We start from the raw sequence: 23,834 nt of genomic DNA, 5'->3' as shown, positions 1-23,834 counted from the left end.
GTCTCACTCTGTCATCCAGGCTGGAGTGCAGTGGCGGAATCCTGGATCACTACAACCTCGACTTCCCAGGCTCAGGTGATCTTTCCACCTCAGCCTACAGAGTAGCTAAGACTACAGGCAAGCACCACCATGCCTGGTTAATTTTTGTATTTTTTGTAGAGATGGGGTTTCCCTTTGTTGGCCAGGCTGGTCTCAAACTCCTGCACTCCAAGAAAACCACCCCCCTCAGCCTCCCAAAATGTTGAGATTACAGGCATGAGCCACCACGCCTGGCCAGGGAAATAGGATTTACACATAATGTTTTTGGAGACATCATAAATAGTAAATCCATGGCCATGTGTTGTGGGAGGTGCAAGGGAAAAAGGAGTTTGTAGATTGTCTGGAAGTCACACTCCGGATGTTAAAATAGAAACAGAACTACAAATAGATAAAGTACTCCCCCGATAAAAGCAAAGAATAAATTCATAAAATATTACCCATTTCATATATTCCCCTCTCCCTGCCACCCCTTCTATGTTTTCACAGCACTTGTGAAATTTCTGAGTTGAGAGTAGCAATCATTTTCCTCTCTCCTCTGGCCAGATGTCCCGAGATTTGTGTCTTTCTGCCTAAGTACTACTTCTAATCCTAATGGTCTGATATATCAGTTGATTATGCCTAACATGGCAGCATGCTTATTCAGATGTACCTTTTTTTCTGATAAAAATTTTTTTTATTTATGAAATATGTATACAAGAATTGTATCATATCTTTTAAAATGGCAATTTTAGCTGAGATTGAATATCTAGCAAATATATTAGAATAATACCACATTAACATATTTTAGAATACTTAAGGAAATTTCAAGATTATAGATTTGCAACAGGATGTAAGAAAAATTTGGAATTCTTGGAGGTTGAAATTATAGGAAACAATCTGTTTTCTCACAGAAAGACAGTATTTGTGAGTTAAACTAAGAATAAATTGGACAATTGGTGTGGCAAAGCATGGCCAGTCTTATGCTATAATATTAGAAAACACACACATACACACACATACTCAGAATATAGACCAGTGAAATTAAGGAAAAGATGAAGGAAAAATCATTCACTGACTACTCACTTTTATGTGCTTTTTGTCATTTACTAGTTCTATCAGAAAACAATTATTGAGTGACCATGTAAGGCAAAATAGAAAATGAGTGTGCCCCCCAGAACAATGTAAAAACAAGGAACAAAGTGCCACAGAATCCAGGACAAGCACTTTTGAAGAAAAAAAAAAAAGAGAGCTCTATAGTACCAAATGCAGTGGAGACATTACATAAGACAGGACCCAAAAAATTAATAATGACCATTCAATTTAGCAATAAGGAGATCAATAATGACCTCAGGGAGGGCAGTATCAGCAGGGTGATGGAGACATAAGCCACATGAGTAGTGAGGAAGAAGAGAAAATAAAGACAACTCTTTCAAGTTTTGCATATATTATTCACTCCATATTGCCACCACAGATCCGTGAGACAGATATCATTGTACAGATGTAGAGTGAGTCTCAAAACTGTGTAAAATGGTTATATCACATGCCTCTAGTATGCCACTTCAAATTCTCTCAGCTTCATCTCTTATTCCAGCCACTTCTACAGCAACCAATTCTAGGCAGGCTTCAACCAGCTTCATGCAAGTGCAACCTGACAGCATCTTGTGCATCTCACCTTGGGCAGGTGCTAAGCACCCCTCACTTCTCTGACTCTGTGATGCACTTGGCACTCATACATGTACAACTCCCAAGTCCAGGGGAATTGATGCCTGTGAGACCATCCTTTACCAATGGAAGATGGGAGCCAAAAGATAAAGATTCCCATCCCCTTCATCCTTTAGGCAGAGAGTTCTGTGATGCATTTCATAAGGCTTCTCAGAAGTCTTACAACATGAAACACCAGTCACCCATAGTGATGGACAACACAACAAACCATCTTTGTACTGGCTTGTCTTTCTTCCCTGTTTCACCACTCCTCTTCACCACTCCTGATCCCAAATGAACTACCATGCCTGCAAGACTTTCTCTTAGGCTCTGTGTTCTAGAGAGCTCTGAGTAAGACACTGCCAAGGACAAATACTTAATGAGTGACTGTACAGGGACTCAAACCAAAGTATATGATTCCAAACCCCATGCTCTTTTTTCTACATGATTTTTACTTTTTGATTAAGAAAATTACTCTAGTTCCTGGCCAAAACTTTTTAATCTTATGGGAGCTAAATAACGTGTACCCACAGAAGCAGAGTGTGGGATAATAGACAATGGAGACTCACAGGGGTGGTGGGTGGAGAAGGGGTAGATGATGGGAGGTTGATTGGTGGGTACAATGTGCATTGCTCCAGTGATGGATGCACTGAGAGCCCTGACTTCACCATAATGCAATGTATCGATGCAGCAAAATTGCACTTGTACTCCATGAATATACAGAATTTTTTTAAAAATTAAAAAAGAAAAAAGGTCAAAACAGCTTAAGCAGAAAAGAAGAAATAAATGTGAAGTTGAGCAGAAAAAGGACAAAGTGGAACCTGAGAAGACAAACCAGAACCCACAAGGATGAAGGTGAACCTGTGTGGGACTCTCAATACCTTCAAGCTTCAAAATGTGATGGGATGTGTAGGTGATCTGCAGAAGAAGCTGGTGCACTCTGTTATGGGAAGCTTGAGAAGCTTAAGAAAGAGGGCTGAAAGGAGATGAAGGAGGTACGGGGCTGCTGCTGCCCCACGCCACAAGGTAAACTAGGAGATAAGAAACAACGTGGATTATCTGTGGCTTTCTTCAAAGCCAAACTCATCTGTCTCAGGAAATATTTTCCTGGTGCCCTCTACAGACCTTCCAAGTTTAAACAGATCATGGTTGCTGTCACATTTCTTTTTCTTTTCAAATCTCATGTGAAATACCTCTTGTGGCCTACAGTATTCCTGAATATGCAGAATAGGGAATCCTCAGAAAGCCAGTACCTGCTTAACTAAATTGACACAATACAAACCCACCATGCTATCTCTTTTGTTGTGTTGCCGTTCTCCATAGTAGCACCTGCAAACCTGTGTCACGGTATACCCATATACACACACCATAATCTAACAAGACTCCAAACACATGCCTCTATGCTTTTGTATAGACTACTTCTTCGGTCTGGAATTTCTTACTCTTAACCAGGGCCAACTTGATCGGCATGAGATTTGCATGTAGGCTCTTGTGTCTGCAAGACCCCAAACTTGGTTTAATGCTGTGCTGTCACTGTCTTGTAATTCTTAATATTACAAGGTACTCCAAGTTGCCATTTTGCACTGGGGCCCATAAATTCAACAGCTGATGTTGTCCCAGTCTAGCCCTCATCTTTCTGGCAGATTTGCTTCTTCAAAGCCAAATTTACCTGTCATTTGCTCAGGGAAAATTTTCCTGCCCAACAACTCTATCACTCTACACACACAGAAATACACACACACACACACACACACACACACCAGTTTAACAAAAAATCCTTCCTCTGAACTGTGGCTTTTAACTACTGCTTTGAACTTATCACTATGAAAGGTCATTGTTTTATTTTCCCAACTTAACTGTAAGTTCTTAAAGTGGCTCTCATCTTTGTATTCCTGTGCCCAGCACAAAACTCAGCACATTATGTCAGCTGAGTTAAAAAAAAAAAAGTAAAAACTTTAAAAATAAAAATTTATTAAAAAACAGCAGCTTTCTGATTTGTGCAAAAATCTCAAACCGACTTTTGAGGGGATAGGTGTGTTGGCTCATACCTATAATCCTAACACTTTGGGAGGCCACAGCTGGAGGATCATTTCAGGCCAAGAGTTCAAGACAAAACCTAGTCAACATAGTAAGACCTCTGGATCTACAAAAATAGATAAATAAATAATTAAAAAATTGCTGTAGTCCCAGCTACTTGGGAGGCTGAGTCAGGAGGATCCCTTGAGTTGAGGCTGCAGTGAGCTATGATTATGCCACTGCACTCCAGCCTGGGCAACAGAGCGAGACCCGGACTCCAAAATAAAAATAAAAATAAAAATAAACTCATTTTTTCATATTTGTGTAAAAGTCTTAAAGCTGTGATATTATGGCATGTACACACATTGGTTTTTGTCCATAGTTCCTGGCTAATAATTCCCATAGCCCTTGTTACAGTCCTTTGTTATGATGTTGGGGCACTTTAAGCCTCAGAAGCAGGCCTCAGAAAACAGAAACTCTCTCTCTCTTAACTTCTCTGGCCCTTCTTTCAACAGCTCAAGGCAGGACTCTAGTCTGACCGCGGGTCATAAGACTCTCATTTCAGAAGGGGTTGTGCCCTATCCCCTGAAGGAAGGAAGGCTGCACAGAGAAGCCAGTAAGAATGTGAACAGACAGGACTTGCTGGGTTTCCCCACTCAGCCCATTAATATTAGATCATATCGTTTTTGTCCAATCACATTTCTACGTGGTTGTCAATCATGCCTATCAAATGAAGTCTCCATAAAAGGTCTCAGAGGACTGGTTTCGGAGAGCTTCTGGATAACTGAATACCTGGAGGTTCCTTGCACTCAGCCAAGCCTTAAAGTATTTACAGAACCAGGAAGGAAACATCTATACCAATTCTAAGTTAATTTGGACTAAACAAGGTCTTACTAATAGCAAAGGATAATTGAAATCCCAAACTTACAAGGTTTTCAACAAAAGTAAAATTTGCTAAAAGTTCACAGTGTAACATGTATTATCCTGACCTCTAATCTTGCGGAGGGCTTAGATAGTCTAGTCCGCAGACATGAAGTTCGTTTTGAAAAAGAATGGTTATCATCTTTGGAAAAAAAAAGTGGGGGGAGGAGGGAGAATTTATGTAAAAAGAATGTTATATGGTAAATTCTTGTCCTAAAATAAATTAACTGGTTGTTTAAAGAAAGGGATGTTTGCAACAAGTCAGAAAGTTGAGGCATGTCAAAGAATTGTCTGTGAAAGTCGTGAAAAAAAAGTGTGTTATAAAAGGGAATTTATGCAAGAAATGTTGTATAATTTAAAAGTAATTAGGCCTCCAGAATGTAAAACTATTGAGGAAACAGTTTGTGTGCAAAGTGTATAAGGAAAGTAAAATATACTTTTGGTAAAAGGATTATAAGGAGGCATAAGAATGTGTGGATTTTTACCTACATTAAAAGGTTAAAATTTTTTTTTGTTTTGAAGGTTTAAGCAAGTTTTGAAATGTTAATTATAAAAAGGAAATTCTGTGTGTAAACATATTGCCTTAAGTTAGGGTATCATCCAGTTTTTCTGTGAACTGGACATTAAAATAAAAGCACAACGGGTTTTTCTTAAAACACTAACCTGCTTTTTAATAAAAATTATAAAAGGTTAGAAAGAGTCTACAAAAATCTTACCTTATGGTCAGACATTAAAATTGGATAAATATGTCTACAAGATTTTATTAAAATTGAGTTTAACATTAATAACACACATATGGCCGGGCGCAGTGGCTCACTCCTGTAATCCCAGCACTTTGGGAGGCTGAGGCGGGTGGATCATGAGGTCAGGAGATGGAGACCATCCTGGCTAACACGGTGAAACCCCGTCTCTACTAAAAATACAAAAAATTAGCTGGGCGTAGTGGCGGGCGCCTGTAGTCCCAGCTACTCAGGAGACTGAGGCAGGAGAATGGCGTGAACCCAGGAGGCGGAGCTTGCAGTGAGCTGAGATAGCACCACTGCACTCCAGTCTGGGTGACAGAGCAAGACTCCATCTCAAAAAATAAAAAATAAATAAAATAACACACACTAATATAAAGGTGAAATTTAGCTTATCTGGTATAAAAATCATACAGGAAGCATTATGAAATATAAAATGGTGTTTGGCTTTCTTTGGTCTAAAAACTAATAATAATAGATGCTAAAGGAAATCTCTCAGTAAGAAGGCACCAAGGACTATAAAGTCCACTGCTGATGTCCCCACATTTAAAACAAAAGATCAATTTCTTGGAAATTATATACTTCATTTATCTTCCACTTTCCTTTCCCTCAAAACTAAAAGTCTTTTAGCACAGGTACCACCCCTAGAATTTCCGGTAAACCAGCACCAGCCTGAGGATCATGTTCTCATCAAAGGACGGAAAGAAGGAAAACTCGAGCCAGCCTGGGAAAGACCCTACCTTGTGCTGCTAACCACCGAGACTACTGTTTGTACAGCGGAAAGGGGATGGACTCATTATACCCAAGTCAAGAAAGCACTGCCCCCTCCAGAGTCGTGGGCCATGGTCCCTGGGGAAAACCCTACCAAACTAAAGCTAAGAAAAATTTAACTCTCTTTCATCTATTCCATTACTCTTTCTTCTTTCCTTGCTCTATTGCTGACCATCTAGCCATAACATAACCAAGTCCATTTCTCCTCAAACTATTGCATTTGATGCTTGCCTTGTTATACCCTGTGGGGAATTGCCAAGTCAAAGACAGCTCTCTACTTCAGAAAAGTACCGCTGTCCCTCCTGACTCTCCTTAGACTGGGCCTTAGTAAATTGGGACCATTTAATCTGCGGAGATTTCGATAAAGACTCCAGTGTCAACCATGAGTCTTGCCCCCCGACGTAGAGCTTTTATGCTGTAGTTGGTCCAACATTCGGTGGGCAAGGATGGACTGCCCCAACCAGTTTTTGTAATTTCCTAAAACCATACATTCATTTCCCTAGAGGATCGTAGAAGTTAAAGACTTAAAACAAACTTTGACAATTAAGACAGGATACCAAGATGCAAATGCCTGGTTGGAATGGATCAAGTATTCCATCCGCACGTTAAACAAAAGCAATTGTTATGCTTGTGTGCACAGCAGGCCAGAGGCCCAGATTGTCCCCTTTCCACCAGGGTGGTCCTCCAGTCGACCATGTGTGGATTTCCAGGATTCTATGGCCTGGAGTAACAAGATGTGCCAAGCTCTCTCTCTGCTATATCCCGAAGTCCAGCACCCTGTGGGTCAGCCCCTGAGAGTCATCCAGCTTCTGTCTCCCAACATTAAGTTCACTTCGTGTCTCTCATGACAGGGAGGAAACTTAGCGTTCCTTGGAGACCTGAAGAGATGCAGTGAGCTTAAGAATTTTCAAGAGCTTATCAATCAGTCAGCCCTTGTTCATCCCCGAGCGGATGTGTGGTGGTATTGTGCTGGACCTTTTCTGGACATTGTGCCAAATAACTGGAGTGGCACTTGTGCTTTAGTCCAATTGGCTATCCCTTTCACCCTGGCATTTTATCAACCAGAGGAAAGAAAAATAAGACATCATAAGGCAAGAGAAGCCCCGTAAGGGTCTTTCGACTCTCACGTCTATATAGACACAATTAGAGTCCCACGGAGAATACCAGATCAATTTAAAGCCCAAAATCAAATAGCTGCAGGATTTGAGTCAATATTTTGGTGGGTGACAAGTAATAAAAATGTAGGTGGATAAACTACATCTACTACAACCAACAGCGATTTATTAACTACACTAGAGATGCTGTTAAAGGAATAGCTGAGCAACTAGGGGCTACAAGCCAGATGGCTTGAGAAAATAGGATAGCCTTAGACATGATATTAGCAGAAAGAGGAGGTGTTTGCATCATGATTAAAACTCAGTGTTGTACCTTCATCCCAAATACCACCACCCCTGATGGAAGTATAACAAAGACATTGGAAAGTCTGACTGCTCTGTCCAGTGAGTTACAACTCAGGGGTAAATGACCCCTTTACAGGCTAGAAAAGTGGTTCAGTACATGGAAAAGAATAATAGCCTCAATTCCTACTTCCCTCATAGCTGTAATGGGTGTAGTTATTCTTGTCAGGTGCTGTGTCACACCATGCATCTGTGGGTTGGTGCAGAGACTCATAAAAATGGCACTTACTAAAACCTCCCTTAACTATCCTCCACCATATCCAGAGAAGCTTCTTCTTTTGGAAAATCAAGCAAAACAACTAAGCCAAGACATGTTAAAAAAAAGTTTGAAAAGAAAGAGCTGTAAGAAAATGCAAGAGGAACAGTTGTTAGATATGAGTTCTAAATTTCTTTTCAAAGAATCAATATGTCAGTATGTTCAATTCTTTGCCTTCTACTTTTAAACTTAACTTCCACAAAAAGCAACCTTTTTTGATTACCTGCTCCACCCTGGCTCATTTTAATTACCTGCTCCACCCTCATTCCGATTACCTGCTACCTGCCCCGCCCTAACTCATTCTCCACCCTGCATAACCATTTTTCCCGCCAAACCACTCACCCGTCACTCTCTTTAAATTAGCCAATCGGAATTAGTTTAGCCTGTCTGGTCTAACCCTAGCCAATAGGGGAATGACACAGCAGCAGGGTCCATGTGCCTCAGGGATAAGAACCCCTTCCGCTCCCTTGTCCAAGTGTGCGCTCACCATTGCTCTATCTGTAAGGGCATACCCTTCTATAGAAGTACCTTGCCTTGCTAAGAATTAAAAAGAAAATTTTAAAAAAAAGAAAAAAAGGAAATTAAAAAAAAAAGAAAATGTATTTAATACATCTAACCTACCAAACATCATAGCTGAGCCTAAAAACATTTTCAGAACAATTACATTAGCCTACAGTTGGGCAAAATCATCTAACACATCTATATTATAAAATATAGAAGCATATTTTATAATAGTGTTGAATATCTCATGTAATTTACTTAATAAATGATCATGTCATAATATGCATATCACTTTTGCACCATTGTAATGTCAAAAAATCATAAGAGCTAACGTAAGTTGGGACTGTCTGCATATAACAGGGAAGATTAAATGACTCTTTAGCAAAGTTTGAAAAAGAAGCTTGCAATGTGTCTTCACTTAGGATGGAGGTCTGAACATCTTGTAGAATTAATTCCTTTCTTTTTCTGCTTAGGAACAAACAGAAAAAGGTTATTATAGAGTATACAAGCTGCTGCATTTTAAAATTAAAAAACAACAGCAGGGGAAGAGACCTGAGATACATTTTTCCAGATGCTGTTTGTCATTCACATAGCATAAAATAATTCTTTGAATATCAGGCATGGTTTAACTCAGTATCATTTTCAACCTAGGATAAATGACCTGTATATCAAGATTTTAATTCATTGAGTCATAATGCAAATCAGAGAGGGTGGAACATTATTATGGCACGCTATGTGGACAGGCATTGTTTTAGCAAACCTAGGGAGACATATAAATCATCCCACTTCTTAAGACTTACAGCTCTGGTGTAAAAGCCAGTCACCTTGTTCATGTGTTGAAATCAATGATATTTGCAATAAAAAGATTATTTAATCTGATGTTAACAGCTGAATAAGCTTTTACCAAATAGTCCTTTTCTTTCCAAGTTTTATATAATATGGCTTTTAGAATTTTCCCCACCAGGCATGGTGGCTCACGCCTGTAATCCCAGCACTTTGGGACGGCGAGGCAGGAAGATCACGAGGTGAAGAGATCGAGACCATCCTGGCCAATATGGTGAAAACTTGTCTCTACTAAAAATACAAAAAATTAGCCAGGTGTGGTGGCATGTGCCTGTAGTCCCAGCTACTTGGGAGGCTGAGGCAGGAGAATTGCTTGAACCCGGGAGGCAGAGGTTGCAGTGAGCCAAGATGGCGCCACTGCACTTCAGCCTGGCAACAGAGCGAGACTCCATCTCAAAAAAAAAAAAAAAAAAAAATCCCATTAAAGTTTCTAAAGGAAAAGAATAAATGAATTCCAATGTTTATAATAACTAAGGCTTAAGTAACATATATTCTGCCATGATATAATCTCCTTACCTAAAAAAGCTCATTTAGCTAGATGTGGTGTCTAACACCTATAATCCCAACACTTTGGGAGGCCAAGGCAAGAGGATTGCTTGAGGCTGAGAGTTCCAGACCAACTTGGGCAACATAGTGAGATGCTGCCTCTACAAAAAAAATTAGTCCCACCTACCTGGGAGGCTGAACTGGGAGGATGACTTGAGCCTGGGAGGTGGAGGCTGCAGTGAGCCATGAATGTGCCACTGCACTCCAGCCTGGGTGAGAGAGAGAAACCCTTTCTAAATAAATAAATGGAACAGAAAATAACTCAGGAAACAAAGGGGCATGAGCAAGAGACTGAGTAGAAAAGCCAGTGATGTAGAAGGTTAACAAAAACAGTATGGTGTTCTAGGGACCTGGGAAGAGTGTTTCAAAGAGGAGCTGTATCAACTGTTAGGTCAAAGCAATACTGATGATCAACTTGAATTTACAAACAGAGGTCACTGATAAAACCTTAACAGAAGCATTTTTAGTGGAGTGGTAAGGATAAAATCTGACCAGAGTTGGGTAATAAACTTGAAAGAAGTAAAATTTAGTATATTTTTAGCTTTTTTTTTTTTTTGGAAAACTGCTCTAGTTTGAAGGCATGTCCCCCGCAAACCTCATGAAATTTAATCCCCACTGGGCACAGAGGCATGTGCCTGTAATCCCAGCTACTAGGAAGGCTCAGTGGGATCACTTGAGGCCAGGCAGTGTACTATGTTTATGCCTTTGAATAGCCACTGCACTACAGCCTAGGCAACACAGCAGGACTCAGTGTCTAAAAGTGGATTAAAGAAAAGGAAAAAGAAATTTGATCCCTAATGTTGGAGGTGGTGCTTAATGGGAAGTGTTTGGGTAATGAAAACAGATCCCTCATGAATGTAGCCCTCTCAGTAATGGGTGAGTTCTCACTCTATTTGCTCCCAGGAGAGCTGGTCATTAAAAAGAACCTACCACTTCCCCCTTCTCTCTTGCTTCTTGTCTATGTGATCTCTGCACACACCAGCTACCCTTCGCCTTCTATCATAAGTGGATGCAGCCTGAGGCTTTCACCAGATGTCCAATCTTCCAGCCAACAGAATCACAAGCAAAATAACCCTTCTTTTACGTATAAATTACCCAGTTTCAGGTATTCATTTACAGCAACAGAGTAAGACAAGTACCTACTGGGAAGCATATATAAATTCTGAAAACCGCAAATTTTCAAATACATGTAACTACTACCCAAGGGCATCTGTATTGAAACGAAGCTTTGCCTGCTGACTTCATTAACATGAAAAACAAACACAGCAGTCTGTTTTCTGAATGAAGCATAGTAGGGCCAGGAGCAGTGGCTCACACCCGTAACCCCAGCACTTGGAAAGGCCAAGGCAGGCGGATCGCTTGTGGTCAGGAGTTTGAGACCAGCCTGGCCATCGTGGCGAAACTGTCTACCAAAAATACAAAAATTAGCCAGGCATTGTGGTGGGCACCTGTAATCCCAGCCACTCGGGAGGCTGAGGCAGAATAGCTTGAACTCAGGAGGCAGAGGTTGCAGTGAGCAGTGAGCCAAGATCACGCCACTGCACTGCAGCCCGGGCGACAGAACAAGACTCAGTCTCACAAAAAAAAAAAAAAAAAAAAAAAAAAAAAAGCACAAGCACAATTCTAAACATTCAAAGAAAAAAAAAAGAGTGTTATCTTTCGTGGCAGCATTGGTATCTGATGCATTTGTAAATGACAATTTCTTTAGATTGCCATTGAATTTTCTTAAATATCAGTAATAGTTTCTTCATTAAAACATATCCTATTTCATGTCAAACTTAGCATTTATTCTTACATTGCAAAGTCCAAGGATAGACACAGAAAGATACTACTCTCAAAGAATTTTTAAGGATGCATAAAATGATCCTCAATTCTAGAAAATGTTATTACTAATTTCTTAATGTAGCATTTATTTGGAGTTGCTTAATGTTTTTCAATTACGTGACACACTGTTTACACAATTTTAAACTTTGAGGTAATTTGCGCCAAAGGATCTAGAGTAATTCTCAATAGAGGTAGGAATGGAGCAATTTTGCCCACCAATGGACATTTGGTAATGTCTCCATGTTTTTCATAGCCTGTGGAAATTGGAGGGAAAAAGTGCTTTTTGTCTGTAGTAGCAAGGTTGAGAAACCCTGCTCTTAGAGGTTCAAATTATGCATGACACATAGGAGCTAAAAGCGTGGAGTCTGGTAACTGAAAACACTGTACACACTCTAAATTCAAAACTACATGGGTTCAAATATCCACCATTTGACTAACAGAATGAATTCAAGTAATTCAACTCGTTTAAAAATTTCAAAATTTTTTAGATGATCCATGTAATTCAAATACTTAGTTCAGTTCCTGACATTTAAAATGTGCTTCTAATACCCTGTAAACATTTAATTGTATACTTATATATGAAAATCCAAACTTAATGTCACTGAATTCCTCAAATTTCTATGATGTGATGACTTACACACACCTATGTGAAAACTTGCTATATTCCCCACCTTAAAATTATGAATATACTTCCTGGCCTTTGAAAACCTGCACCATGGCTGAGCGCAATGGCTCAAGCCTGTAATCCCAGCACTCTGGGAGGCCGAGGAGAGTGGATCACTTGAGCTCAGGAGTTCGAGACCAGCCTGGGCAACATGGCAAAACCCTGTCTCCAAAAAAAATAACAAAAATTAGCTGGGCATGGTGGCACATACCTGTAGTCCCGGCTACTTAGGGGCTGAGGCAGGAGGATCACTTAAGCCCAGGAGGTCGAGACTGCAGTGATCCGTGTTTGTACCACTGCACTCCAGCCTGGGTGACAGACTATCTCAAAAAAAAAAAAAAAAAAAAGAAAAGAAAACCTGCACCAAGACTCAGCAGCCAAAATTCTCAAGATCTCGACTACTAGCACCATGGTTTAGCAGTGATAAACTCAGATTTCAACTTCAATCCTAGGACCAAAGCAACTTATAACCTTGAAAATCGCAACAAAGAGAATGTCAAGTAAAAACCATTGTTAAAAACTGCACACACTTCAACAACAGCCAGTAAGAGAAACTCAAAGGTTTCCATTTTGCCAATGTCAGATGCTTGAGTATCCTTCCCAATTTACTTTTTTATTAATTTCCAGTTCCAGTTGTTATGTATGCTCTAGTGAAGTTACCAACGGTCTATACACAAAATGGAAGTGTTTTATTAAAGCAGCTTAAAGTTGTATTTTCAAACTATAGAAACTCAAGAAATTCTTTAAATTCTAATAGTTAATTTCCTATACTCTAAAGTTCAGAGCATACTTTCAGCATAAAAAAGTGACACACACCAAGTTTCAGTTATTTATTGATTTAATCAGTGTAATCTCCAATAGAGATTACAATAGAGATCTCCAACATGATTTCATGCATTTAGAGGAGAAATATTTCCTGGTTAAGTGGAAAATTGTGCGGATGTGGCTTCTGGAAGACCTTCATTCTAAAGCAACATTATAGTGAAACATTTCATTTAGAAATCTGGACGTTCCTTCTTCAGTTTGCTGTAATCCACATTCACTGAGTAGAACTTGGAACAGAAAAAAAGGTATTTTAAGTAATCTCAAATACATAGAGACGGTACAAAGGTTTTAGAATTCTTTGTATTTGGTTTTCTACAGTAACAATTACAGATATGAATTTTTAAAAGAATATTTAACAACATAAAAGTCATTCACAGAAAAACACTGTACCTAAAATTCCAGCCTTCAATGACAGTTTTGGCAAGGTAAAAACATTCAATTTATTTCAGAAGAGCAGTGTTAGTACAGTCTACTACTTGGAACCTATAAGGAAAATTCTTCTATTTCAAAGTGAATAATTAAGAATTCCTTCTGATACATACTTCCAATTCAGTAAGTTTTTGCCTTAACTCTACTAAGTACATGGAAGAATCGCCAACATAATAGAGGATTAGCAAGAATTACCTCCCCTACTTGCTGAGTGAACTGCTGTAATTTAGAGGGAGAGACCCTGCAATAAAAAGAGGCTAGTAATATAAGGTACTGCTTTGTTTTGTGGTTTACATAACTTCTGAGATATTTTCTCTCTCTCACTAATTTCCTAACCCAGGCTATATTCAATATCAAACTGACACTTCACCTCTGGTAATGGCTTTTAAATAATACAGTATTTTTGCTGTTTAAAATTTCCAACGTTTCTTTATAATCAATTAAAATTAATTTTAGAAATAAATCTTACTGTGATTGCTTAAAAAAAAAAAAAAACTCCCTCTCTCAGTAACTTAAAAAAAAAAAAACTACATATTTGAAACTGGTCCAGAGTTTCTACTAAGGACACATTAATGCTTGTACATAAGCCCAAATAAGGCTAAAATCTTGGGTTTACTCATTCTTGTGCCAAAGAATGCTAAAGAGGTTGTGCTATAATTACTTGAAGACTATGTCAGTTATCTCCAAAAGAACCACAATTTCAGAATGATAAACGTTTTCTTCAGGGTTTTTAAGCATGAAGTTCACAAATCTGTATTCATTCTTTCTTCAAACCCCTTTTATTTCTTCAAATATACCTGAACTTATTTATTTCTGAAAAACTCATGTATTTTACTGATAAAAAAAGATCCTCAGGTTGTAAAGCTTATTACCAAGTTATCATTGAGATACAGACAGACACAGACTTTTATGGACAGAAAATTATAAATAATCCATAAAGCAGTATTCTTTCTTCTGACAGTGTTCTTTTAAGAAACAATTAACCTAGAAAATAAGTTTAAAAAAAAAAAAACTACTTGTGCTATCCTCTAACATATTAACAAAATATTAGAAATAATTTACAGAAGGGTCTGCAGGTATATATTAAGGAAAGGAAAATAAACATTTGTTGGGCTCCTGCCCAGGCACTGGGCTAGATGCTTTATGTTTATCTTGGTTAATTATCACAATAACTCTTCTCATTCTTAATTTATAAAAGAGGTAATTGAGGTCAGGCACGGTGGCTCACGCCTGCAATCCTAGCACTTTGGGAAGCCGAGGCGGGCGGATCACGAGGTCAGGAGATCGAGACCATCCTGGTTAACACGGTGAAACCCCGTCTCTACTAAAAATACAAAAAATTAACCGGGCGCGGTGGCAGGCACCTGTAGTCCCAGCTACTGGGGAGGGGGGGCCTGAAGCAGGAGAATGGCGTGAACCCGGGAGGCGGGGCTTGCAGTGAGCCAAGATCGCGCCACTGCACTCCGGCCTGGGCGAAAGAGCGAGACTCCGTCTCAAAAAAAGAGGTAATTGAGATCAAGTTCTACAATTTGCAAGATCAAGGTCCTACACCCATGCAGAGTCAAAAGCACATTCATGGCATTTTTGCCAATTTTCTTAAAACTAAGCAGGCTTCTGATTTACCCGCTTCATATCCAAAATTCTATAATTTTAAAACCTGCTTTCAATTTCCCTACCTCTATTCTTTTTCTCAGTTTAATGCTGGCTACTTTGAGAGTCTCTGAAACAATAGTTGGGGAGGCACAACATACTCTGATCTTAGCTTTGGGGAGCTTCAACTGTTATTCAGTTGAGAAGTATTGCTGGGCCTTTAATGTTCAAATCTTATTTTGGTCCTGTCTCTTGCTGTTTTATTCATAGTTTTTGCTAGATTATAGCATGGCAACAAATAATCCTCTGCTATGGACTGAATGTTTATGTCCTCCCAAAATTCACGTTGTAACCTCAAACACCAATGTGATGGTATTTGGAGGCTGGGCCTTTGAGAGGTAACTAGGTCATGAGGGTGGAACACTCTAACTAGTGCCTTTCTGGGAGGGCTCACTCCTCTCCTTCCACCTTGTGAGGACACAACTGGGTTGGGCTCTCATGAGGAACAGAATTGGTTGGCACCTTGATCTGGACTTCCCAGCCTCCGGACTGAGGAATAAATTCGTTGTTTAAGCCACCTGGTCTACAGTATCTTGTTATGGCAGCCCAAATTAACACACTCAAATCTTAGTGGCTTACAACAATAAAAGTTCACTTTTCACTCACATTATATGCCATTTGTATGTTGATTGCCCCATATTTTTTTCATTCCATTTCTAAGGTGAATGAATAGCCCTTACTTGTCAATTTTGGTCTCATGAGAGAAGCAAAAGAACGGAGGAACCACATAATGGTTCAAGAGTGGCAGGTATCATTTCCTCCAACTCATAATTTCCCACAGCAAGTCACAAGTCAAATCTGATGTCAGTGGGCCAGAAAAACAAATTCTGTTAGGTGAGAGATTGTGAATGATGGAGATAATAATCTAGTCTACCTGAATGGGTTTAGAAAAAGTATTAAGTAGGTTTCATTTACTCCAGGTTCTCAAGTTTCTGGATTTGGTTCCTTTTCATTTCTGTCATTTCATAACATGACACTCTTCATCTTTCCAGACTCTGATATCAGTGTCACAGCTATTAACAGCCCAAGCTATGCCACACACATTAGGTTTTTGTTGCAGCAACATTTCATTTTCGGTTCCCAAGGCCTCATATTGGCATGTGTTGTGATATTTCAGAACATTAGTAAACTGGCTGCATTATCAGAATCATCTGTTACACTTTTTGAACTACACACACCCATAGATTCCAATACGCTCTTTGGTGGAAGAACCAAAGCCTGCTAGTTTTTTTTTTTGTTTACTTTTTAAAAGTTTCTTATATGTGGAATTATTTTCTCTGGAATGGACTTAGTTTAAACAAATTCATAAGACATAAAAATAAATCAGGATGCCCGTTTATCTTTTTAGAGGCAAAATATAACACAGATGAGACAGATGTTTCAGCTTAGCCGCTGCATCTTTATTTTCTTCTTGTAAGGAGATCTATTGAAGGATTTAGAAGCCAAATTATAATCAGGTTAAGCGGAAAATGTGAAATCCACAAAGGGTGATCTTAAAAGTTGCTATCAGGCTGCAGGCACAGTGGCTCACGCCTGTAATACCAGCACTGGGAGGTTGAGACAGGCGGATCAACTTGAAGCCAGGGGTTCAAGACCAGCCTGGCCAACATGGCAAAATCCCATCTCTACTAAAAATACAAAAAATCAGCTGGGTGTGGTGGTGCATGCCGGTAGTCCCAGCTACTCAGGAGAGTGAGGCACGAGAATCGCCTGAGCCTGGGAGGTGGAGGCTGCAGTGAGCCAAGATAATGCCACTGCACTCCAGCCTGGGCGACAGAGTGAGACTCTGCCTCCAACAACAACAACAACAAAAAAACGTTGCTACGAGTAATGATAATCCATCATAGATGTACACCTGTCAAGGAGTGCTGGACACACACTGATCAGGGACCCTGTTCTTCAGAGTGATAAATCAAACAGCCAGTTACTCTCTTTTGATGAAGTGGCTTGATATTATGGAAAATGCATTGAGTGAGTTATAAACTTCAAGCACGTGAACTGTGTGGTATGTGAATAGTATGATATCTTAACGAAGGTGCTCTTGGTTTTTCGTTTTTTTTTTTTTTTTAGACAGAGTCTGGTTCTGTTGCCCAGGCTGGAGTGCAGTGGCGTGATCCTGGCTCACTGCAACCTCCACCTCCCAGGTTCAAGCGATTCTCCTGCCTCAGCCTCCCGAGCAGCTGGGATTACAGGCACCTACTAACATGCCCAGCTAATTTTTGTATTTTTAGTAGAGATGGTGTTTCACCATATTGGCCAGGCTGATTTCCAGCTCCTGATCTCAAGTGATCTGCCTGCCTCAGCCTCCCAAAGTGCTGGGATTACAGGCACGAGCCACCGTGCCTGGCCTGCCCTCGGTTTTGATGCTGTGCAGGGTCTTTGTATGCAAAATTCTTTACACGTAAGGAAGGTTATGTTTGGGGAATCAATAAATGGTCTCAGTCCATGAAATCATTCTCTGGAAGAGTAGTTCCACAGACCACTCTAAATTCTCATGCCCCACAAAAGACCAGCTGAATCAGAATCTCTGGGGATAAGTCTGAAGAATCTGTGTTTCAACAAGCTCTATGTACAATGAAGTTTGAGAACACTGTGTAAGACTATCTAAGAACTAAGAAAATGGTAAATGATAGCTATACTATTTTTCCTTTTCTTATACTAGCAATAAAATACCTAGCAAAAAATATTTATTAGAGCAATATACCATTTTCACTTCACAGAACTACCTAACAGCTCTTTAAAGTTCAATATAATGGAATTTTACTCATATATCCAGTTTCAAGAAAACCCACCCCATGACAAAACTTATCACAACACAATTTCTAACAACTTTAAAACAATTTTGTAGTTTACCTTGTATTGATCATTGGGACCCAGTTTGTTCCAGGGCTCTGGGTTATTTCTGTCCCAACTAAAAGAAATAAAACATTATGGCTGTTATAATAATAAAGCACTATTTAAAGTAGTGTTTTGTACTTAAGAACACATTTTTGAACAGATCAATCTTATTTTCTATTAGCTGAAGTATGGTGTTATTTCATTATGAAGTTGAAACAGGTAGAGGATCTATAATAAGCAATCTCATGTAATCAATTAGAAAAAAGGTAGAACACAGAATCCATATCACGAGATACTTTTTACCTGGCTTTCACAAAAGCTTTCCATTTCATTAATAAAGTGATATATAGAAAAATGCATAGAATAATGATGAATCAATCTCTTGATTGTCTATTGTTTTCCAACTGCAAATGTCCAAGTGCAGGCAAAAAACATTTACATGTGCCAAGAACCATGATTATTTTATAAAAACAACTATTATTATGTCAATCCTCAAAACATTACAAGATTTGGTATTAGCAGTTCTACTTTACCAAAGAGAAAACGAGACTCAGAGAAATTAGATAATTTCATGAACCAGAAAAAGTAAATGAAAACAGCAGATTTGAGATCTGAACTTATTGTATGACTGTAAATATAAGATTCTTTCTACTACCCTGATATTATCGCTCTACAAAGACTGTGGCTCCTAAACTGCCTTGATCAGCTATTAAAGTTTTAAACATTTTTAAGTACTTACCAAACATCTGGATTGAACAATGCCAGACGCAAGAGATACAGTGTTGCTCCAGAAGCTCCAGTTCCAATAAATACAAAGAGGGGGATCAACTAGAACCAAACACAAAATAGAATAACCATCTTCAAATACTTAAGACACTGGCCAACGAGAGATTACAGTAGTTTCTGCATGCTGATTTCCAAGTCTCAAACTGTTATTGGGCTGTTTTGTCTTAAAATTTAAATAAAGTAGATCTTACATTGAGGTAAGATTTCTTATAACTGTGTTCTAAAGAAACAAATGGAATTTGGAAAGGATGTTAAGATGACTCTGGTTTAAGTGTCTTACTTTTTAATGTGGAGCAAATTATAGGTACATTTTTAAATTTCCAAGAAAATGTATCGAGTCTTCTTCACCTCTCTAATATTTACATGTCATTCCCACTAAATTTTCTGGCTTCCTTTATCCTGGGGCTTGAAAAACAAATTCTTTGCGAATTATTTAAGGGTGCCTCCATAAAGATGTATGAATTTTTCATACATCATACATCTGAAAAGAATCTGAATAAGTAAACGTATCTATTACAAATACTGGCTTTAAGCATTATCTCTGAAAACGTAATGCTCCAATGTTGCTTATTTAGGGAACTGTATTTAAGACAGATTAAAGATTGCATAGACTTTTAGCTCTACAGCACGTTGATGTGCTGAGGGAAAATGAGATGCGAAAGAACTGCAATTAAATTCTGCACTACGAAATTTCCCCAAATGCAACGACGTCCAGACAAAGTGAGGATTCCAAGATCACGGACTCGTCTTATTTACCAGAAGGCCTGGTGGTGCAATGCGGTGAATACAAGATCCTCCAGAGATGGTATGACACATAAAAAACCTGACCTATGCTAGTCTCTGACCCACACAGCGCACATCTATCCCTCTTGGACCGCACAACCTGCAAAAGAGCGCAGCCACCAGACTGTTCCAACATTCACTAGTTTTTTTTTCCTAGCAGTGTCCGTCACCTTCCGCCTGTCAGACAAAACCCCACAATGCATGGCGTAGAGGGTCACAGAGGCCTGGGGCAACTAAGATGACAAACACTAGGAGAGGCAGGGTCTGGTCTGACGGACCGTAAGTGGCTGTAAATGAGGACGCTCCCAGGGAACAGAAGGAGGCGCACCCCGACGCAAGAAGGACAAGGGAAAACATTAGAAGAGAGGTCACGAACTTACGCTCGGATGCTTCTTGGCCTGACTGATGATCTGGCGAAGCATGTTTGCGGTAGAGGTCTCCGATTGGAAAGGAGAGAACCAACCTAGCCACCAGGTCCTAAGCTAAGAAGTATCCGCAATGAGACACTGCGGACTTCCAAAGTCACCCAGGACCTCCTACCTGAAGGACCCTTGGCTGGGAGGGCAGCTTGCGGCAGGAGGGCCCGGATGCGACTGTCCTTAATAGTGCCTGCTTAGATCCAACTCCTTACATGTTCGTCCTGACCTGGTCGGACGATCTCACTCTACTTCATAGTGAAAACCCCTTCATTGCCGTACGATGCATATTTCTGAGGGGAATTTTTTTGTCGAAACGAGGACTCTTCGATTGACCAGACAGGCACTTTCCAAGGGTGCCACGTACTGAGGAATGCGGTCGGCGCGGGGGCGCACGGGCCGCGCGCTCCGTGAGTAGGGGCCTCTCCCGCGGCGCCTGAGAGCCGGGTCCGCGAGCCGAGGCCCTGGGGGCGCGCGTGCCGGGCGCGCGCTGGCCGGCCGTGACTGCCGCTGAGGGAGCTGCGCCGCGCCTCTGGGAGCCGAGCGCCGGGCGCCTGGAGGGCAGGTCGGGTCTCTTGCCGCTAAGGTCAGCGGCTGCGGTTTGAGAAGACTGCAGCTGCTTCCTGTGTTAGGTTGTCGCAAACAAGCAGAAGTTAAAAACTAGTAAATGACTTAAAGATGATAATAGTCCTGGCGGTGTATTTCTAAACCCTCAGATCCTGGCCCTCAGTTGAAAGTTCGTCGCCACAAAGACCTTTCCAACACGCCACTATCCCCCCTCCCTGGTCCCAAATTGCATCCTTAAAATGTGTTTTCAATGGTCATGTACCTACAGATAATCTTTCCCACTACCCCAATCGAATTTTCATTTGTCTTTTGTTTTGTTTTCTTCGTTTTTTTTTACCCGAAGGTCTTCCATAGGACAGGCTTTGCGGGGGGTTGGGGAGTTGGGATAAAACGTACACTCTGAACCCTCTCCAATCTCATACGTAGCTTAAAGCATTAATCAAATAATCAAGCAAGTATCAATAACTGGGAATAGAAATCATAGACGGCTCCACCAGAAGTTACACTAGCTCTGAAGGAGGAGCGGACATTAACCAGGTGAAAACGGAGGATGCAGGTGTACAGGGCGGAGGTAATAACACGTGAAGGTCTGAAGCTAATGAAAACCCAAGGAACTGTATGAGGTCTAGTGTGGCTGGAAAGTAAAAGGGAGAGATGGGGATCAGATCTGCTGGGCCAATAACAGCTTACACATCATGGGTTTTATGTTGAGAGCTTGGGAAAGTTGTGTTTTTAAATGATTGCTTTGTGAATAATTGATTAGAAGGGATAAGCGTGAAAGGGGAAGGACCTATCAAGGGGCCATTGCAATAGTCCATAATCTGTGTGAGAGATAATGGTAGCTTGAACTAGTGTAGAGAATGTAATGATGAGAAAAAAAGATTCCAGAGATGTTTAGAAGGTGGCACCAACAGGATTTGGTGGTTGGCTATCGGGGAGTGAGGAGAGAGAAGTTAAGAATAATTTCAGAGGTTCAGTTTTGAGCAGCTCTGTGGTTATTGATGCCAGTTATTGAAATAAGCCATAGAGAATGATGTATAAGTGCCTATGTAAAATTCAAGTGGATCTCTATGGGGCAGAAGAGAACTACACTAGAAGTATAAATTTAGGACTCAGTTTATTGATAAGAAATGAACCTATGTGACTGAATGAGATTACTTAGGGAGAGAAAGTTGAGTGAGAATTTAAACAGAGGACACAGAGCCAAGGAATTCCAACATGCAATGCTTAGAAGAGGAGGTATGGCCAGTAGGTAGGAAAAAGAAATAGATGGTAACTGTTAAGGTGATATGTCATGAAGCTTATCAAGACTGGTGTCTTTTTTCATTCATTCAGCAAATCTTTCTTAAGTACCTACTCTCCACTAGGCATTGTTCTAGCCACTAGAGTTATAGCAGTGAACAAGAAAATTACTCTGCCCTGCTAATGGAGCTTACATACTAATTGAGGAAGACAAACAATAAACAAATGAGATAATTTTTAGATAGTGACAAGCCAATAAAATAGAATAATGAGACAGACAATGACATGGAAGGGGTGGAGGAGAGAAGGTTAAGTAGACAGGACAGGGAAGGTCTGTCTGAGGATATCTGAGTTGAAACCTAAATGAAAGGAAGGAAGTAACATGGTAAAGATCTGGGAAGAACACTAAATTGGTAAGAGAAATGGCTTTGAGATTTAAAAAGAAGAAGAAGAAAAAGAGTGCTTAAAAAAGTATCAGTGTGGTTGATCCATAACTAACGAGAAAAAGAGGAAAATGAGAGCAAAGAGTGGAGTCTGTAAGTTCTATGTCCAATTCTCTGACATGGACCTTATAGGCTATGGTAAGGAGCATGGCTGTGTTAAAAGATCAACACAAAAACATGGAAAATACTTAGAAGTGAACAAAGAAACCTTAGTGAGTATAGATAGGCTTTCAGCAAATAAATTAGAAAAGGGGAGACCTCTTCTTCCAATATTTTATTTCGAATAATAACAGTTGATAATAAGTAGGTATGTAGAAATGCCATTATTAATAAGAAAGTAAAATCTAGTGGCTTAACTTTTTTTCTCTTTTTTTTTTTGAGACAGGGTCTCGCTCTGTCGCCCAGGCTGGAATGCAGTGGCACGAGACTTAACTTTTTTTTGTCATTGACCTAGCTTCTAGAGACAACAATAATATAGATAGCTAAGTGATGCCTTTATTTATTTATTTTTGTTTATTTATTTTTTTGAGATGGAGTCTTGCTCTGTGGCCCAAGCTGGAGTGTGGTGGCACGATCTCGGCTCACTGCAACCTCTGCCTCCTGGGTTCAAGCAATTCTCCTGCCTCAGCCTCCCGAATAGCTGGGACTACAAGCACATGCCACCACACCCGGTTAATTTTTTGTATTTTTAGTAGAGATGGGGTTTCACCGTGTTAGCCAGGATGGTCTTGATATCTGGACCTCGTGATCTGCCCACCTCGGCCTCCCAAAGTGCTGGGATTACAGGTGTGAGCCACCGCGCCCAGCCTAAGTGATGCCTTTAGAGATGTTAACAAAGCAAGGTTACAAATATAAATTTCATTAAATATTAACCAAAATGTCAAATTGTGAAAGTTTAAATTTTGCACATTGAAGTTAGTGGAAAGAGTATGTCACCTATATTTTAAGTAGGGACAAGTAGAGGTGACAGTCTAGAAAAAGAAGCCATGGGCGGGGAGCGGTGGCTCACGCCTGTAATCCCAGCATTTTGGGAAGCCGAGGCGGGCGGATCATGAGGTCAGGAGATTGAGACCATCCTGGCTAACACGGTGAAACCCCGTCTCTACTAAAAAAATAGAAAAAATTAGCCGGGCGTGGTGGCGGGTGCCTGTAGTCCCAGCTACTCTGGAGGCTGAGGCAGGAGAATGGCGTGAACCCTGGAGGCGGAGCTTGCAGTGAGCTGAGATAGCACCACTGCACTCCAGCCTGGGCGACAGAGCAAGACTCCATCTCAGAAAAAAAGAACAAGAAGAACAAGAAGCCATGGTAGAAGAAACAATGCAAAATTCCTGAGCTGCAGAAGTGGAATTGGTATGTGTCGTAGATTAAATTGTATGCAGATAGCTTCAGCCTCTACCTGGAAGGAGATATCACTTGCCTCATTAGGGTCAATCTTAATAAGAAGACTTGCCTTATTAGCAAATGAGAAGTGAGAAATAGCACATGCCATGCACAAGCAAAAACTTTAAGAGCCAACATGTGCCATGTTGTCACTTTTCCCTCTGCCACAAGACTAGCAATATTCTAGATAGAGCCTGCTCTATCAGCTTAGGTGTCA

The 23,834-nt window shown here is 40.2% G+C and overlaps 2 protein-coding genes across 2 annotated transcripts; one reads left to right on the top strand and one right to left on the bottom strand.

Moving 5' to 3' along the window:
* The first annotated feature begins 2,705 nt into the window (after nucleotides 1–2,705).
* LOC129478550 (uncharacterized) lies at nucleotides 2,706–8,660 on the top strand. The gene is given in 8 exon segments (XM_055270085.1): nucleotides 2,706–2,968; nucleotides 3,172–3,279; nucleotides 4,251–4,351; nucleotides 6,045–6,241; nucleotides 6,671–7,409; nucleotides 7,412–7,673; nucleotides 7,675–7,703; nucleotides 7,706–8,660. Coding segments are annotated over 8 exon segments (2,061 nt in total). The 3' UTR covers nucleotides 8,068–8,660.
* A 4,414-nt stretch (nucleotides 8,661–13,074) lies between these two features.
* NDUFA4 (NDUFA4 mitochondrial complex associated) lies at nucleotides 13,075–20,519 on the bottom strand. The gene is made up of 4 exons (XM_055272587.2): nucleotides 19,950–20,519; nucleotides 18,740–18,828; nucleotides 18,016–18,073; nucleotides 13,075–13,310 (listed from the first exon to the last, which is right to left on the bottom strand). The coding sequence occupies exons 1-4, from the start codon at nucleotides 19,989–19,991 to the stop codon at nucleotides 13,254–13,256; spliced, it is 246 nt and encodes an 81-aa protein (XP_055128562.1). The 5' UTR covers nucleotides 19,992–20,519; the 3' UTR covers nucleotides 13,075–13,253.
* Nucleotides 20,520–23,834: the final 3,315 nt, after the last annotated feature.

This window comes from Symphalangus syndactylus, chromosome 3, assembly GCF_028878055.3.
Source record: "Symphalangus syndactylus isolate Jambi chromosome 3, NHGRI_mSymSyn1-v2.1_pri, whole genome shotgun sequence".
NCBI lineage: Eukaryota > Metazoa > Chordata > Mammalia > Primates > Hylobatidae > Symphalangus > Symphalangus syndactylus.
This window is presented reverse-complemented; position numbering and strand designations above follow the sequence as displayed.

Bases quoted from the DNA above. Each gene is read 5' to 3' on its own strand.
- NDUFA4 (XM_055272587.2), bottom strand. From the start codon at position 19,991: ATGCTTCGCCAGATCATCAGTCAGGCCAAGAAGCATCCGAGC. The intron at 18,829-19,949 runs GTAAGTTCGTGA...GTTTGGTTCTAG, and splicing joins AGGCCAAGAAGCATCCGAGC to TTGATCCCCCTCTTTGTATT. The intron at 13,311-18,015 runs GTAAACTACAAA...TTCTGTTCCAAG, and splicing joins GTCCCAATGATCAATACAAG to TTCTACTCAGTGAATGTGGA.